This window comes from Rhopilema esculentum, chromosome 9, assembly GCF_057945365.1.
Source record: "Rhopilema esculentum isolate cy_ngs chromosome 9, ASM5794536v1, whole genome shotgun sequence".
Taxonomy (NCBI): domain Eukaryota; kingdom Metazoa; phylum Cnidaria; class Scyphozoa; order Rhizostomeae; family Rhizostomatidae; genus Rhopilema; species Rhopilema esculentum.
Genome location: NC_142823.1, coordinates 1731837 through 1751033, shown reverse-complemented (window position 1 = coordinate 1751033; position 19197 = coordinate 1731837). Strand labels below are relative to the sequence as shown.

The following is a 19197-nucleotide window of genomic DNA, read 5'->3' as shown; positions in this document are numbered from 1 at the left end:
TTTGTCACAGAGGATGAATTACTCATATAACTGTGAATGCATCAGTAAATATTATCATATTTAATCAATTGCTTGACTTTTGCTTTGGCAAAACATTAGGGTAGGTGATGGGTGGCACCATGACTGGCATGCAGTCGTTCAGGTCTGGCTTTGTGCAGTAGCTCCACTGGTCAGGACTACGGTTGATGTAGCACCATTCGTAACTGTAATCAAAGTCATCACATGGGTGCATGCACGTCCCATCTGCGCCATCAGCGATGCATGCATCAGGGAAGCTGAAAGATATCTCACTCTTCTGGATTTTCGATGGGCAGTTGCATCCTAAGGATTCTAGGCAGATTTCAGGATCGAAGAATTGGTTGACCTTGTCCACCACCTAAAGATAAAAGCATGACCTTTAGACATCACAAACGGGAGGAATTAAGGGTGGTTGAGTAAATTTTAAGCTTCTTCGCATACCGTGATTGTCTAAAGCTTGCTGTTCGACAATTTTGTCAATCAAAAATAAGACAGTCATATAGAAACTCATTATCTTCATTACATCAAAAACCACTGTATGTTATAATTTGCAGACTTGCACTAATGTTGGACCATGTAGAATTCAAATGTCTGAAAGGAAAGAAGAGATAAGCGATGCAGCTGAAGAAGAAGCGAGAGTGGCAGAAGGGCAAAAGAAAGTAATAAAATGGAGGGACACAAAAAGATGTAGATGATGATCAAGAAGAAGAAGAAGAAGAAAGTGAATAAAAATGTTATTAAAAATAAAAGAATTAAAAGGAGTCAGGGAAATGGAAAGGAACAGAAAAAAAAGAAATGGATCGGAGAAAATGATGAGAAGCGGAAGTAGGTGAAGATGATGAAGGAAAGGACGATTGTTTTTTGATCCGAGTTTCTGTTTAGGTCACAGCATTAGAATTCTCTAGCTTCCAATTGCCCGCCTTCGAACATCTGTGTGGCTATCGATGTTGCTTAGCTTTACATAAAGTACCAGGGTATATCAATTACTATCATACCTGGACGTTGCTAGCCGTTAATAGATTGAAAAAGCGCAAAACTGACGTCTCCTTAGGGTTGTAGGGTTGCGTCGGCATATTCTCTATACTTATATATAATGCATTTAATCTCGCGAGAATCGTTTGCCATCCTCTGGTGGCAAAAATTGTATAGGCGGTAGTCATGTTTTGAAACTTTAGAGGAAACAGTGACATTGACACGAGATTCGTAGAAACCAAACAATCAGTGTGCCATGAGGCGTTGAGTGGCACCAAATTTAGAATGCAATGTCAGTTTCAAAGACCTTTCAAATGGGGCATTTGAACTACAGCTTAACCAAAAAGCTAAGATGAGGTAATGAACTCTGTTATGTTTTGAAGGAGAATATAAGCTAAACCTTTATATTTTAAAGTGATGTGGTGCAAAGTGCGAAGATAATCTAAATTAAACACGTACCTCTTTCCACAAGAACTCGACACTATCATCTCTGATTTTATTGAACTTTGTTCTCCAGCTGTCGCCAATCCAACCTTTGGATCGTTTTCTGACGGTGAAGCTCTTGCCACTTAGGCCGTCTTCCCAAGTCAATAGTCGATCAATAGAGACGCATTCTGTTTTTCTACCGCCAAATCCAAGTCGTCGTTTTGCACTTTCCTTCTTGGACTTGTGTGCCTTCTTCTTCTTGCAAGGATAATTCACTCGATCGTAAGAATATTTCGTCCCCATTAGCTGATTGTATCTCTTTCGTAACATTTCCTTCATGGAGGTTATGACGTGAGCCCTAGTTCTTGCCATTTCATTTGCCAAGGCGCAGCTGAACATGATACGAAAAATTCAAGTTATCGAAGATGTAGCAAAATCAATGTTTTCATGAAGGGATGTATCTTTCATTATATGGAAAAGTGCAGCAGTAGGATGCAGGCAACGCACAGCCATTGGCCTAGCAGGGTTATAACCTCCCTCCCCACCACCACCACTTTTTTGCATAAACAGGTCAGAAAAGTATACTCTCACGCAACGCTGGAAAGTTTACTCCAACAGAACCTCCTTTTTGACAAGGAAACAAATTTTATTTATTTCTTTGGTGTTTTGTCTTGTTCTCTGAATTTCATTTTTATAATCAAGAGCAGAAAGAAGCAAGTATTTTCTGAAACGGGCCTTTTCCTGCTTTCTTAAGTGCATGGCCTCAGAAAATTTTCGAGAGCAAGCCTCCAGTCTCCGTTTCAGCCATCCCACTTTTGGGCTGTTGCGCGGTGCTTTTCATGATGCTATTTCATGGGCCTTTGCCACTTAGAAAGTTTTTTTTACAAGAAAGTTAACTGGGTCAAATAAGGGGACCACATCACACATTGCTTCACCTTATCAAGAATGTTAAGTAAGGCGTGCAAACAATATAAGATAGAGTATTATTGATTAAAGAAAGTTAATTAATTTTGATGATCTCGGCAAGGCAATTAAAAAGGAATAATAATTTTAGTGATGATAATTTTAAGTGCTGATGCATTAGACATGTTGCTCCAATGAAAACAATGAAACAACATTTGGATTTAGTAGAAATGAGCCTAGAACAGATCCTTGTAGCAATTTTCAGTTTTATCGCAGATTAAACTAAATTCACACAAGCTTACTTTTTTAGTCAAGACGAAAAAGAGCACCAGAAATGCTCCAAGTTTTCTTACAATAGTCAGTCTTTATCTACCTTAGCAGAATAATTAAGCAAGATTCACGAATGAATATATAGCAAGAAGTATAGAAATACTATCTATTTATTTAGCTTCATGACAGTCATTTAACTAGCTGTAACTCTTAAATTTGTTTTCAAGGATTAACATTAAATAATGTTATCTTAGCCTAATATTTTTAAACGTTTATTTGCAGCTCAGTGTCTATAAAATATGCTACTACTACAATCTTGGCAAAAAATAGCTGAGACTTTTTTTCAAAAAGTGAAGTCACATGTCTTTTTATTATATAACATGCTCTGGTAGCCCACACCCCCTTCCCCCCGATGTCAATGTTGGGTTTTATGATTGCGGTATAACTGGGCATGACCGCGAGCAGAATTACTCTCATCACAACATTGATTTGGGGGGACGGGGGGCTGGATGATTTGAAACTAGCTCAATTTTCTGCGAGTGTCTCAGCATTTTTTGCCAAGGGTGTCTTCAGCCAGGCTAGTTTTATACTTTTGAGTTAGAGAGTCTGTGTAACTCTGTTGTCTGTTCAGACTTTTCTGGGGTGCGTTTTTCCGTGACCTCTGCAAGGTAGAGTAATGGGTTAGATATTCTGGGTGGTGTAATCCTGTTTGCATGCAGGTATTGTGGAGATAAGGAGACGGCTTACTTTTTTTGGAACTGTTTGCTATCGTGATTTCGTGGTATCAAGAAATCATCAATTATCTTTTCTGAAGTGTACCTTGCGGCTCTTCCACTTTTTCGGCGGATTTTCCTCGGAATTCTAATTTGACAAGTACGTACCTTTTAAAAGTATTGATGCAAGGGTCGACAGGACAATTTCTGAAACGCAACACACGGTTTTACAATCAGTCTTTGAACACTTCCGACCATGTCTGACGCTGATTGTGGAAGTGAACTTAATTCGAGAGCTGCAAGGCGAAGTTATATCGTCACGTATAGCCAGGCTGATAGGATAAAGTTTCCAACAAGACAATCGTTTGCAGATGCAATAGTAGATGCATTTTCTCAGGGAAGTTCCAAGGCTGCGGTAAAAAACTGGGTATGCTGCGAGGAACAGCACCAGGTGGAACAAGGTGGCTTTCATTTTCACATGGCAATTTTGCTGTCGGGGAATAAGCGGTGGCTTGCTGCAAAACGATTTTTACTTCACGCACATGGAATTTCGGTGCACTTTGCAGACAAGATGCACCATAACTACTACAGTGCATATAAATACGTTACAAAGGAAGATTCTAATGCATTGCACAGCCCCGGGCACCCTGATTTGTCTTCTGGCCGTTCACCTCGCACATCCAAATCCAGTAAGATGCGAGCTGGCAGCTCTCGTTCTAGAGAGGAACATTCTGGCTTGGTAATTTCAGGCCCTTCTAGTTTGCCAAAGGCACGGAGACTGTCGAATTTCGATGTTGCCGAACTAGTAGTTAAAGAAAACATCAAGGAAGACGTCGCACTTTTGGCTCTTGCGAAGGAGCAAAAAGACCTTGGAAAGGTGGACCTGGCCAACTTTGTCTTGGGAAAACCCGCCAAATGCAGAAACGAGCTGATCGAGAGTGTGTGGAAAATGCAAAATGCATCAGCTATTATTTCACGCAATACAATGTCGCGAATGGCCATTGTGAGGGAAGCTCTTTTGGAACCTTGTGCCCATCTGTGTGGTGGTTTGTGGCTAAACTGTGCCAGAGAGGTTTTAAGAAACAATGGGGTCAATGCCTTCAGTTTTGCCGATGCTGTTAGGGAGCTATTGACGAAAGGTCGCGGCAAACATCGTAATATCATGATTGTGGGTCCAGCAAACTGCGGAAAAACATTCATGCTCGACCCCCTTAACGATATGTTCAGGGTATTTACTAATCCTGCCAGTACTAGCTATGCTTGGCTTGGCGCAGAGAATGTAGATGTCATCTTTTTGAATGACTTTCGCTACTCGCAAGAAATATTGGCCTGGCAAGATATGTTGCTTCTTCTCGAGGGGCAAACTATCCATTTTGCAGCCCCAAAGTCCACTTATGCCAAGGACATTATGTTCGATAGAGACACCCCCATCTTTGCAACAGGAAAAGAACAGATACGGTATCCTGGCCGTTACAACAGCACCGATGAGCGGGAGAATGAAATGATGGACTGTCGGTGGAGATACTTCAATTTTCACTGGCAAATTGAGGAAAGAGACGTAAGAGTCATTCCTAAATGCAAACGCTGCTTTGCAGAACTGTTGATGCTCGGCTCAGATGCCTAGAAACTCTCACGCAACTCTTTGCAAGTTGATAACTTTTAATTAGTTATTCTATATAACTTAGTTGTTATTGATTACTTTCTAACTTTTTTATATTGAGTACTTTCATGCATGAAAATTTAAATGATAATACCATTACATAGATAGGCTTTGTTTGATATTTCGAGGTTCGCTTACAGAAGTTTGTTCATTGCCACATTCCCAATGAGTATCGCAGGCCCCTGTTGAATTAAAAGGCACTCGTGTGTCACTTGTGTTTCGTGATGGTGACGTTCATGACGATCCACCAACGGTTCACCAACGATTCACCATCCAGTAATTATAGGCTTAAGTACGGAATCCAACGATTCACCAACGATTCACCACAAGTATATAAGGTTTATAGTAGTATTCTTTATAAACAGTGGTGAACCGTTGGTGAACCGTCAGAGCCAGTACTTAAGGTAACAAAAAAAAATTGGTGAACCGTGGGTGAATCGTTGGTGAACCGTTGGTGAATCGTTGGTAGTTTCTTTTTTATTTGTTGGTTAGACACGCAACTTCCACCTTATTTTGGGTAAAACTTGATAATCTTGTGCAAAGCAGCCATTTTAGAAGTTTTGTTTTGAACAGAGGCAGTTTAATTTCAGACAGAACAATAATTTCATACACAATAAAGTGTTACATATCGAAGAATACAAAATCTACATATACACGTTTACAAATCAATACTTGAGTCGTTCCCCTCTATTTTCAATAATTAGTTTCATTCTTTTGTTCATCGATTCTATTATAGAGTTTGTAGTTTTTAGGGGTATATCTTTCATTATGCATCGTATTCTATTCTCAAATTCGTCCATTGTTTCAACTTCGATGTTTCTTTCTATTGCGTCCATCTTTAAACGGGCTTTGACAATTCCAAAAAAGTTCTCTATTGGGTTCATATCTGGACTACGCGGTGGAATTGGCAGGAGAACTGAGTTGACTCTTGTCATGGCCTCCCTTGATGCCGTGCTGTTTTGAGAAGGGTCTCCATCTTGAATCCACATGCGAGAACCCTTCCCAGCCTCTATGACCATGTTCTCGAAGTGCTCGTCCAGAAAACCTGCAAAATAGTTTCCGGTCATTTTTTCGTATCTTTGGCATATTATGACCCCTTTGTCGTAAGAGATGGCAACTATCATCTTCACGTATTTCCCTCCTGTTCCGCATGCCTGTCCTTTCGCAGTGCAGCCCTGGAGAAGTCCCTCTTTTTTCATTCGCCATACTCGACCAGCTGGTGCCATGGCCTGGTCTCGTGGGTTTCTTTTGTAAACGAAGCCAACCCCGTCCAAATAGAAAGCAATTTTTTGTGTCCACACATCTTCTGGGTAGAATTGCAGCATATTTCTGGCAAACCGGACTCGCTTTTGTTTATCAGCTTCGCTCAAAAGCCCCTTTTTACGGGCCTGGAGATAGAAATATCCATTTTTATTTAGAAAATGTGAAACTGTTCTTCTCGCCACTCTTCCATCCAGTAGGTCGGCCCTGGCCATTAGCCTTTTTACGGTCCAGTTTGCATTTTGCCTTCGTAATGTGCCTACCAGTCTGAGAATTCGTCGTTTATCTCTTCTTGATAGTTTTTCTGGCCGTCCACGTTTTCTTGTTTGTTTCTGTACAGGCTCCTTTTTTGTTTCTGAATTGAAAGAACTCGCCCAAATTTTGTATATATGGGAGCGCGACACTCCAGTTTCCTTTATCAAATCATCCACCTTTGAGCCTTTTCGAAACTTAATATATGCACGAATTTCTGTTGATACCGGTCGCACACGCCCCATTATAACGATTTGAGAAGCTAACGATACTGTACATTCTTAACTTATTTCTCCTCTAATCATACGTCACAACTACAGTCACGTGAGATTTTGATGGACATTGATAGCCTCGTATTCATAGCAACAGTTAATCATTGCATTAATTGGTACCCTTTTTTTAAAAAATCAAAAATACACCAACTCAACTTGATACCTTGTAACAATCATATTAAGACAATCTTGGCAAAAAATAGCTGAGACTTTTTTTCAAAAAGTGAAGTCACATGTCTTTTTATTATATAACATGCTCTGGTAGCCCACACCCCCTTCCCCCCGATGTCAATGTTGGGTTTTATGATTGCGGTATAACTGGGCATGACCGCGAGCAGAATTACTCTCATCACAACATTGATTTGGGGGGACGGGGGGCTGGATGATTTGAAACTAGCTCAATTTTCTGCGAGTGTCTCAGCATTTTTTGCCAAGGGTGTCTTCAGCCAGGCTAGTTTTATACTTTTGAGTTAGAGAGTCTGTGTAACTCTGTTGTCTGTTCAGACTTTTCTGGGGTGCGTTTTTCCGTGACCTCTGCAAGGTAGAGTAATGGGTTAGATATTCTGGGTGGTGTAATCCTGTTTGCATGCAGGTATTGTGGAGATAAGGAGACGGCTTACTTTTTTTGGAACTGTTTGCTATCGTGATTTCGTGGTATCAAGAAATCATCAATTATCTTTTCTGAAGTGTACCTTGCGGCTCTTCCACTTTTTCGGCGGATTTTCCTCGGAATTCTAATTTGACAAGTACGTACCTTTTAAAAGTATTGATGCAAGGGTCGACAGGACAATTTCTGAAACGCAACACACGGTTTTACAATCAGTCTTTGAACACTTCCGACCATGTCTGACGCTGATTGTGGAAGTGAACTTAATTCGAGAGCTGCAAGGCGAAGTTATATCGTCACGTATAGCCAGGCTGATAGGATAAAGTTTCCAACAAGACAATCGTTTGCAGATGCAATAGTAGATGCATTTTCTCAGGGAAGTTCCAAGGCTGCGGTAAAAAACTGGGTATGCTGCGAGGAACAGCACCAGGTGGAACAAGGTGGCTTTCATTTTCACATGGCAATTTTGCTGTCGGGGAATAAGCGGTGGCTTGCTGCAAAACGATTTTTACTTCACGCACATGGAATTTCGGTGCACTTTGCAGACAAGATGCACCATAACTACTACAGTGCATATAAATACGTTACAAAGGAAGATTCTAATGCATTGCACAGCCCCGGGCACCCTGATTTGTCTTCTGGCCGTTCACCTCGCACATCCAAATCCAGTAAGATGCGAGCTGGCAGCTCTCGTTCTAGAGAGGAACATTCTGGCTTGGTAATTTCAGGCCCTTCTAGTTTGCCAAAGGCACGGAGACTGTCGAATTTCGATGTTGCCGAACTAGTAGTTAAAGAAAACATCAAGGAAGACGTCGCACTTTTGGCTCTTGCGAAGGAGCAAAAAGACCTTGGAAAGGTGGACCTGGCCAACTTTGTCTTGGGAAAACCCGCCAAATGCAGAAACGAGCTGATCGAGAGTGTGTGGAAAATGCAAAATGCATCAGCTATTATTTCACGCAATACAATGTCGCGAATGGCCATTGTGAGGGAAGCTCTTTTGGAACCTTGTGCCCATCTGTGTGGTGGTTTGTGGCTAAACTGTGCCAGAGAGGTTTTAAGAAACAATGGGGTCAATGCCTTCAGTTTTGCCGATGCTGTTAGGGAGCTATTGACGAAAGGTCGCGGCAAACATCGTAATATCATGATTGTGGGTCCAGCAAACTGCGGAAAAACATTCATGCTCGACCCCCTTAACGATATGTTCAGGGTATTTACTAATCCTGCCAGTACTAGCTATGCTTGGCTTGGCGCAGAGAATGTAGATGTCATCTTTTTGAATGACTTTCGCTACTCGCAAGAAATATTGGCCTGGCAAGATATGTTGCTTCTTCTCGAGGGGCAAACTATCCATTTTGCAGCCCCAAAGTCCACTTATGCCAAGGACATTATGTTCGATAGAGACACCCCCATCTTTGCAACAGGAAAAGAACAGATACGGTATCCTGGCCGTTACAACAGCACCGATGAGCGGGAGAATGAAATGATGGACTGTCGGTGGAGATACTTCAATTTTCACTGGCAAATTGAGGAAAGAGACGTAAGAGTCATTCCTAAATGCAAACGCTGCTTTGCAGAACTGTTGATGCTCGGCTCAGATGCCTAGAAACTCTCACGCAACTCTTTGCAAGTTGATAACTTTTAATTAGTTATTCTATATAACTTAGTTGTTATTGATTACTTTCTAACTTTTTTATATTGAGTACTTTCATGCATGAAAATTTAAATGATAATACCATTACATAGATAGGCTTTGTTTGATATTTCGAGGTTCGCTTACAGAAGTTTGTTCATTGCCACATTCCCAATGAGTATCGCAGGCCCCTGTTGAATTAAAAGGCACTCGTGTGTCACTTGTGTTTCGTGATGGTGACGTTCATGACGATCCACCAACGGTTCACCAACGATTCACCATCCAGTAATTATAGGCTTAAGTACGGAATCCAACGATTCACCAACGATTCACCACAAGTATATAAGGTTTATAGTAGTATTCTTTATAAACAGTGGTGAACCGTTGGTGAACCGTCAGAGCCAGTACTTAAGGTAACAAAAAAAAATTGGTGAACCGTGGGTGAATCGTTGGTGAACCGTTGGTGAATCGTTGGTAGTTTCTTTTTTATTTGTTGGTTAGACACGCAACTTCCACCTTATTTTGGGTAAAACTTGATAATCTTGTGCAAAGCAGCCATTTTAGAAGTTTTGTTTTGAACAGAGGCAGTTTAATTTCAGACAGAACAATAATTTCATACACAATAAAGTGTTACATATCGAAGAATACAAAATCTACATATACACGTTTACAAATCAATACTTGAGTCGTTCCCCTCTATTTTCAATAATTAGTTTCATTCTTTTGTTCATCGATTCTATTATAGAGTTTGTAGTTTTTAGGGGTATATCTTTCATTATGCATCGTATTCTATTCTCAAATTCGTCCATTGTTTCAACTTCGATGTTTCTTTCTATTGCGTCCATCTTTAAACGGGCTTTGACAATTCCAAAAAAGTTCTCTATTGGGTTCATATCTGGACTACGCGGTGGAATTGGCAGGAGAACTGAGTTGACTCTTGTCATGGCCTCCCTTGATGCCGTGCTGTTTTGAGAAGGGTCTCCATCTTGAATCCACATGCGAGAACCCTTCCCAGCCTCTATGACCATGTTCTCGAAGTGCTCGTCCAGAAAACCTGCAAAATAGTTTCCGGTCATTTTTTCGTATCTTTGGCATATTATGACCCCTTTGTCGTAAGAGATGGCAACTATCATCTTCACGTATTTCCCTCCTGTTCCGCATGCCTGTCCTTTCGCAGTGCAGCCCTGGAGAAGTCCCTCTTTTTTCATTCGCCATACTCGACCAGCTGGTGCCATGGCCTGGTCTCGTGGGTTTCTTTTGTAAACGAAGCCAACCCCGTCCAAATAGAAAGCAATTTTTTGTGTCCACACATCTTCTGGGTAGAATTGCAGCATATTTCTGGCAAACCGGACTCGCTTTTGTTTATCAGCTTCGCTCAAAAGCCCCTTTTTACGGGCCTGGAGATAGAAATATCCATTTTTATTTAGAAAATGTGAAACTGTTCTTCTCGCCACTCTTCCATCCAGTAGGTCGGCCCTGGCCATTAGCCTTTTTACGGTCCAGTTTGCATTTTGCCTTCGTAATGTGCCTACCAGTCTGAGAATTCGTCGTTTATCTCTTCTTGATAGTTTTTCTGGCCGTCCACGTTTTCTTGTTTGTTTCTGTACAGGCTCCTTTTTTGTTTCTGAATTGAAAGAACTCGCCCAAATTTTGTATATATGGGAGCGCGACACTCCAGTTTCCTTTATCAAATCATCCACCTTTGAGCCTTTTCGAAACTTAATATATGCACGAATTTCTGTTGATACCGGTCGCACACGCCCCATTATAACGATTTGAGAAGCTAACGATACTGTACATTCTTAACTTATTTCTCCTCTAATCATACGTCACAACTACAGTCACGTGAGATTTTGATGGACATTGATAGCCTCGTATTCATAGCAACAGTTAATCATTGCATTAATTGGTACCCTTTTTTTAAAAAATCAAAAATACACCAACTCAACTTGATACCTTGTAACAATCATATTAAGACAATCTTGGCAAAAAATAGCTGAGACTTTTTTTCAAAAAGTGAAGTCACATGTCTTTTTATTATATAACATGCTCTGGTAGCCCACACCCCCTTCCCCCCGATGTCAATGTTGGGTTTTATGATTGCGGTATAACTGGGCATGACCGCGAGCAGAATTACTCTCATCACAACATTGATTTGGGGGGACGGGGGGCTGGATGATTTGAAACTAGCTCAATTTTCTGCGAGTGTCTCAGCATTTTTTGCCAAGGGTGTCTTCAGCCAGGCTAGTTTTATACTTTTGAGTTAGAGAGTCTGTGTAACTCTGTTGTCTGTTCAGACTTTTCTGGGGTGCGTTTTTCCGTGACCTCTGCAAGGTAGAGTAATGGGTTAGATATTCTGGGTGGTGTAATCCTGTTTGCATGCAGGTATTGTGGAGATAAGGAGACGGCTTACTTTTTTTGGAACTGTTTGCTATCGTGATTTCGTGGTATCAAGAAATCATCAATTATCTTTTCTGAAGTGTACCTTGCGGCTCTTCCACTTTTTCGGCGGATTTTCCTCGGAATTCTAATTTGACAAGTACGTACCTTTTAAAAGTATTGATGCAAGGGTCGACAGGACAATTTCTGAAACGCAACACACGGTTTTACAATCAGTCTTTGAACACTTCCGACCATGTCTGACGCTGATTGTGGAAGTGAACTTAATTCGAGAGCTGCAAGGCGAAGTTATATCGTCACGTATAGCCAGGCTGATAGGATAAAGTTTCCAACAAGACAATCGTTTGCAGATGCAATAGTAGATGCATTTTCTCAGGGAAGTTCCAAGGCTGCGGTAAAAAACTGGGTATGCTGCGAGGAACAGCACCAGGTGGAACAAGGTGGCTTTCATTTTCACATGGCAATTTTGCTGTCGGGGAATAAGCGGTGGCTTGCTGCAAAACGATTTTTACTTCACGCACATGGAATTTCGGTGCACTTTGCAGACAAGATGCACCATAACTACTACAGTGCATATAAATACGTTACAAAGGAAGATTCTAATGCATTGCACAGCCCCGGGCACCCTGATTTGTCTTCTGGCCGTTCACCTCGCACATCCAAATCCAGTAAGATGCGAGCTGGCAGCTCTCGTTCTAGAGAGGAACATTCTGGCTTGGTAATTTCAGGCCCTTCTAGTTTGCCAAAGGCACGGAGACTGTCGAATTTCGATGTTGCCGAACTAGTAGTTAAAGAAAACATCAAGGAAGACGTCGCACTTTTGGCTCTTGCGAAGGAGCAAAAAGACCTTGGAAAGGTGGACCTGGCCAACTTTGTCTTGGGAAAACCCGCCAAATGCAGAAACGAGCTGATCGAGAGTGTGTGGAAAATGCAAAATGCATCAGCTATTATTTCACGCAATACAATGTCGCGAATGGCCATTGTGAGGGAAGCTCTTTTGGAACCTTGTGCCCATCTGTGTGGTGGTTTGTGGCTAAACTGTGCCAGAGAGGTTTTAAGAAACAATGGGGTCAATGCCTTCAGTTTTGCCGATGCTGTTAGGGAGCTATTGACGAAAGGTCGCGGCAAACATCGTAATATCATGATTGTGGGTCCAGCAAACTGCGGAAAAACATTCATGCTCGACCCCCTTAACGATATGTTCAGGGTATTTACTAATCCTGCCAGTACTAGCTATGCTTGGCTTGGCGCAGAGAATGTAGATGTCATCTTTTTGAATGACTTTCGCTACTCGCAAGAAATATTGGCCTGGCAAGATATGTTGCTTCTTCTCGAGGGGCAAACTATCCATTTTGCAGCCCCAAAGTCCACTTATGCCAAGGACATTATGTTCGATAGAGACACCCCCATCTTTGCAACAGGAAAAGAACAGATACGGTATCCTGGCCGTTACAACAGCACCGATGAGCGGGAGAATGAAATGATGGACTGTCGGTGGAGATACTTCAATTTTCACTGGCAAATTGAGGAAAGAGACGTAAGAGTCATTCCTAAATGCAAACGCTGCTTTGCAGAACTGTTGATGCTCGGCTCAGATGCCTAGAAACTCTCACGCAACTCTTTGCAAGTTGATAACTTTTAATTAGTTATTCTATATAACTTAGTTGTTATTGATTACTTTCTAACTTTTTTATATTGAGTACTTTCATGCATGAAAATTTAAATGATAATACCATTACATAGATAGGCTTTGTTTGATATTTCGAGGTTCGCTTACAGAAGTTTGTTCATTGCCACATTCCCAATGAGTATCGCAGGCCCCTGTTGAATTAAAAGGCACTCGTGTGTCACTTGTGTTTCGTGATGGTGACGTTCATGACGATCCACCAACGGTTCACCAACGATTCACCATCCAGTAATTATAGGCTTAAGTACGGAATCCAACGATTCACCAACGATTCACCACAAGTATATAAGGTTTATAGTAGTATTCTTTATAAACAGTGGTGAACCGTTGGTGAACCGTCAGAGCCAGTACTTAAGGTAACAAAAAAAAATTGGTGAACCGTGGGTGAATCGTTGGTGAACCGTTGGTGAATCGTTGGTAGTTTCTTTTTTATTTGTTGGTTAGACACGCAACTTCCACCTTATTTTGGGTAAAACTTGATAATCTTGTGCAAAGCAGCCATTTTAGAAGTTTTGTTTTGAACAGAGGCAGTTTAATTTCAGACAGAACAATAATTTCATACACAATAAAGTGTTACATATCGAAGAATACAAAATCTACATATACACGTTTACAAATCAATACTTGAGTCGTTCCCCTCTATTTTCAATAATTAGTTTCATTCTTTTGTTCATCGATTCTATTATAGAGTTTGTAGTTTTTAGGGGTATATCTTTCATTATGCATCGTATTCTATTCTCAAATTCGTCCATTGTTTCAACTTCGATGTTTCTTTCTATTGCGTCCATCTTTAAACGGGCTTTGACAATTCCAAAAAAGTTCTCTATTGGGTTCATATCTGGACTACGCGGTGGAATTGGCAGGAGAACTGAGTTGACTCTTGTCATGGCCTCCCTTGATGCCGTGCTGTTTTGAGAAGGGTCTCCATCTTGAATCCACATGCGAGAACCCTTCCCAGCCTCTATGACCATGTTCTCGAAGTGCTCGTCCAGAAAACCTGCAAAATAGTTTCCGGTCATTTTTTCGTATCTTTGGCATATTATGACCCCTTTGTCGTAAGAGATGGCAACTATCATCTTCACGTATTTCCCTCCTGTTCCGCATGCCTGTCCTTTCGCAGTGCAGCCCTGGAGAAGTCCCTCTTTTTTCATTCGCCATACTCGACCAGCTGGTGCCATGGCCTGGTCTCGTGGGTTTCTTTTGTAAACGAAGCCAACCCCGTCCAAATAGAAAGCAATTTTTTGTGTCCACACATCTTCTGGGTAGAATTGCAGCATATTTCTGGCAAACCGGACTCGCTTTTGTTTATCAGCTTCGCTCAAAAGCCCCTTTTTACGGGCCTGGAGATAGAAATATCCATTTTTATTTAGAAAATGTGAAACTGTTCTTCTCGCCACTCTTCCATCCAGTAGGTCGGCCCTGGCCATTAGCCTTTTTACGGTCCAGTTTGCATTTTGCCTTCGTAATGTGCCTACCAGTCTGAGAATTCGTCGTTTATCTCTTCTTGATAGTTTTTCTGGCCGTCCACGTTTTCTTGTTTGTTTCTGTACAGGCTCCTTTTTTGTTTCTGAATTGAAAGAACTCGCCCAAATTTTGTATATATGGGAGCGCGACACTCCAGTTTCCTTTATCAAATCATCCACCTTTGAGCCTTTTCGAAACTTAATATATGCACGAATTTCTGTTGATACCGGTCGCACACGCCCCATTATAACGATTTGAGAAGCTAACGATACTGTACATTCTTAACTTATTTCTCCTCTAATCATACGTCACAACTACAGTCACGTGAGATTTTGATGGACATTGATAGCCTCGTATTCATAGCAACAGTTAATCATTGCATTAATTGGTACCCTTTTTTTAAAAAATCAAAAATACACCAACTCAACTTGATACCTTGTAACAATCATATTAAGACAATCTTGGCAAAAAATAGCTGAGACTTTTTTTCAAAAAGTGAAGTCACATGTCTTTTTATTATATAACATGCTCTGGTAGCCCACACCCCCTTCCCCCCGATGTCAATGTTGGGTTTTATGATTGCGGTATAACTGGGCATGACCGCGAGCAGAATTACTCTCATCACAACATTGATTTGGGGGGACGGGGGGCTGGATGATTTGAAACTAGCTCAATTTTCTGCGAGTGTCTCAGCATTTTTTGCCAAGGGTGTAGATTGCATAGAAGACCTAATCATCTTACAATGTAAGTTAACATTTATTCTACAATCAACTTGATTGATTGGATCGTTTGATTGATTAAGTAAAAGTACAGTCTTACTTTGGTTTCTTGTTTTCCTTTATCATTTGCTGGTATCCTGCAATCATAAATGGCATCCAGTATATTATACCCAAAGGCAATTCATAAGACCAACCAAGGACCTGCCAATTGTGTGGGAATACCATATGTCGCTTGTCCAGAACGATCTTCAAGTCAGCTGGACCAAAACTTTCCGTGTCCTGAAAGCGCGTCTCCAGAACTCTGAAAACCTCGGCCTTCAGTCTTTCGACGTGATATTCAGCAAGTTTTTCGCCAATTTTGAGTTCAACCTTCTCTTCAATTTGTTTCCATAAACTTCTCTTTTCTTTGGTCAGTTCGGTGAGGAAGTATGACACGACTGTGATTCCTAAAACATCAATGTTTTCGTTACGCAATTAGCCTTGTTGGCCTACCCTTGTGGATCTATTAATGGCCTTACTGGACCGTGGATGCACATTTTGAACGAGAGACACAGCAGATCTTTTCTCGATGCTTGATAAAATATTTGAACATAGCCGAGGACCCATTCTGCCGTCTCCTTTTGCAAATACATCATAAAATAAGTCTTTTTTTGCACACGTTGCAATTCTATGCAAGGAATATTCTAAGGTTCAGTGATGACCAATTTGTGCAGTGATGAAAGGAAAATGTCCAGCAATGAATTTGAATTTGTGCACTGGTTAGATTTCGATTTTTTTTTGTTTTTAATCATTATGTTTAAAACTACCACTAACCAAACGAAAAGTACATTTTGTTGTATCTAAATATTTAAACATTAAAAAACTTGCAGGCAAAGAATGCACGAGCTCTTCTAATAAAATTACCACTGGCTGCAAACTTGGCAATTCTCTAAATTTATCACTTGCTCATTGATCAACGCGCAACGGATTTGTCATGAATCGTTGCTAAATAATGGCAACCTCTGCTCTGATACCTGAGAAAAGCCTCGTTTCCGTAGCAATAGGTCACATGGTATTTTATGTTTGGATCCCATCCCAAACGAGAACGTAAACAGGGTCTAAATTGTGCTTTTTATAGCATCTTTGGGATAGTCAAATCACTTGTTCGTTTTTAAACATCTTTGAAAATCTTTTTGCACCAATTTGCGGCAAAAAGATGTATTTTGAAGAAATGACTTATAAAAAATGCAACATTAGCTTTGGTTAAGGTTGATATCGTGTGAAAAATACAATTTTTTATTTTTATAGAGGATTGTCAATCCTTCATTGACCTGATTAGCTCTCTGGTACTAGTCCAACCTTTGCATTTTTTGACAAATTTTGTTGTTTCCAAGTTGAATTTCTTACAGCGTATAGTTTTTGAAATAATTAGAGGGTCTAGGCTTTGAAAGAATAGAAAGCACTTTAAGAAAGTGAATGAGTATATAGAAAAGAGTTTAAGTGAAATGCAAATTTTCCTTAAATATAGATTATTAGTTTTTTGTTGGAAATCAAAGAACCGGTATTTGGAACGTCCTATGTTGGACTTCCTATTCTGATACTGCCAATTAATCTAGCTTGAAGGAATGGCCAAAAATCGATGACGGAAAAGGATGAATTTGTGTAGTGATGAAAATTTCTTAGAATATTGCCCAAGTCTATGTAATTGAAAATTTTGCATCACGCGCATCGCCACGTGCACCACTTGATAATCGGCGTCACTCACTATTTTGGTCACGTCTAGAGCCACACCCATTAGTGACTGGCTACGCAGTTTATAGTTCTACCTACCTATTGAAATAGGTGCAGCAGGTCCACCAGCCAAGCCAATTAATGAACTAATAATGGTAGCGAGCTTTGTGCCAGCTTCGAGCATTTTTCTATTCTTTTCTTGAGCAGAAGCTTGATCGTTCTCGTCATCAACCTCTTCTTCATCTTCGTTGTTTCCAGAGGTTTCAAAAGAGACCTCGTTCCCACCCATATCATCATTATCAGCATGAACAGCAACCTCGTTGCCATTCAAGGCCGAAGCACTGCAAGCTGACAGCAGAATTGCTGCTACTAATAGAAGCAAGATCTTCTGCATGTTGGTGTCTTCCCTGTCAAGTAGAAAGCTGATAGTAGATCAACGTTGAAAGAATTATCTGAGGATATATGCAAACAACAAAATAAAAACACTCGAGAACTCATTGCTCATGAAATTTATTGCATTAACAAGTTTTAAACGTCAATTTCTGCTAGGCAAGGTTATCGAGTGTCGAGTTTTTTCAAGGCAATTAAAATCATGCGCAAATTTCTTTATCGTGTAAGGTTTCACTTTGAATAATTATTCATCATAATAACCTATTAAATCCGATTTTTATGTTTAGTCAAAATCAAAATCAAAATTGATGCAGTCAACTGACCAATCTACACAGCATACACTTGCACACATGCACACGCACACTTACCGAGTTTTTTATTAATTACAAGTCATTTTTATAACTTATAGATACTTTTGTACGAGCAAGCTGTCTCTCCATCAATGACCTAAATTGAAAATTTCCATTTTTATAAAAGGGCGAGCGATCCTATGTAGAGCCACGCAGGTAGGCTGTGCTCCCTTCGTAAACGCTAAAAAGTAACCCTTTTCTTCTGCTTGTTGATGAATTTTTTAGAAATTTTCTTTGTTCTTGGCATAGCCTTACACCCATTCCTTCCACGATTCAAGGTGCATCAAGAAAAAACTACCAACTTTAGTTAGAACCAGACGGTTTGATAGTTTGAAATGTTTTAGGTACGGCCTACCAAATCATTTGGCGTGCGATAGATCAAGATATTTAAAAGCGGTAAACAGATACAAAAGTGGCCTTAGCCATCGACCGATCAACTATTGGCCAATCGATTAACGCGTGAGTGGCATTACGCGTGCTGATTGGTCAATTTTGAATGACAGATGACTCAAGCAACTTTAGGACCTGTCGATTGCTTTTAAAACATGATCGGTCATGATATTGGACCTATAGTAGTTCTAAAGTTAAGATTTGCCAACTTACAAAAATATTTAATCAAAGAGTTAGGCCTATGGTAGGTTCAGGTGTTTTAAGTTTGTTATATGGCCGTTATTAGTTATACGTTTCGTTAGTACAAAGGACGTGGTCGGATTTAGGGTGAACCAAATTTACTACATGTACCATAAATAACTTTAATGACTGTATAGAAACTTCTTTTACTACATATATACTTGCAATAATTACGTGTGCTGTTTCAACGCTTTGGTATAACCTACTATCTTCTTCTGTGTATCTCTCTTCTGTTTTCTTAATAAGCTAATATTTAAATTTCCAATTTCGATTGGTTGATTGAATCTACAAACATTGATAATAGACAACTGCAAGTTTGGAGGGAGGGGCTGGATGATCGAAGTCCAATGAGTAAATTTGAGCCGCTGAATTACTTATTATGTGTAAAGCAAATATTGGGAAAAGCAACATATGGGCGCATTGTGCCATTAATACAGGTAACACCCAACTGAGTTAACATTAGGACCAAAACAGAACCAAAACAAGCGAGATAAAGACCAAGGCGACACAAGAAACTTTCTCTTTTATTACAGAGGCAAAAGACGAGGGTAGGAAGAAAAATACTTACGTCTGCCGTACTCACCAACATCCAAAAACAAGTGATTGATTTTTGGCAAAATGCACATTTTATATTTGTTTTCAAATAAAAGAGCAAACAATAATCAGAATTCGCTCAGCCGAATGAGACCAGTTCAACCATCAGGTACAGAAAGGCATTTTTTGACACAGTGAATGGCTCCACCAGTTCCAAATGAGCCATGTTTGTCACATCCAGTGCACTGACCTGCCCTTTTCGATCAGGCTTCGGTAGGTTTAACAGTTGAGATATGTAAAATGAAACAATTGCTAAATGTTGCGAAAATG

General features: G+C 40.3%; 1 protein-coding gene across 1 annotated transcript; it reads right to left on the bottom strand.

The window, feature by feature from the left end:
• Positions 1–19008, bottom strand: LOC135688948 (uncharacterized). Its single transcript, XM_089110377.1, has 5 exons — positions 18902–19008; positions 17063–17370; positions 15354–15699; positions 1450–1807; positions 1–376 (listed from the first exon to the last, which is right to left on the bottom strand). Exons 2-5 carry the CDS (start codon positions 17355–17357, stop codon positions 65–67), a joined length of 1311 nt encoding a protein of 436 aa, XP_088966503.1. The 5' UTR covers positions 17358–17370; positions 18902–19008; the 3' UTR covers positions 1–64.
• Positions 19009–19197: the final 189 nt, after the last annotated feature.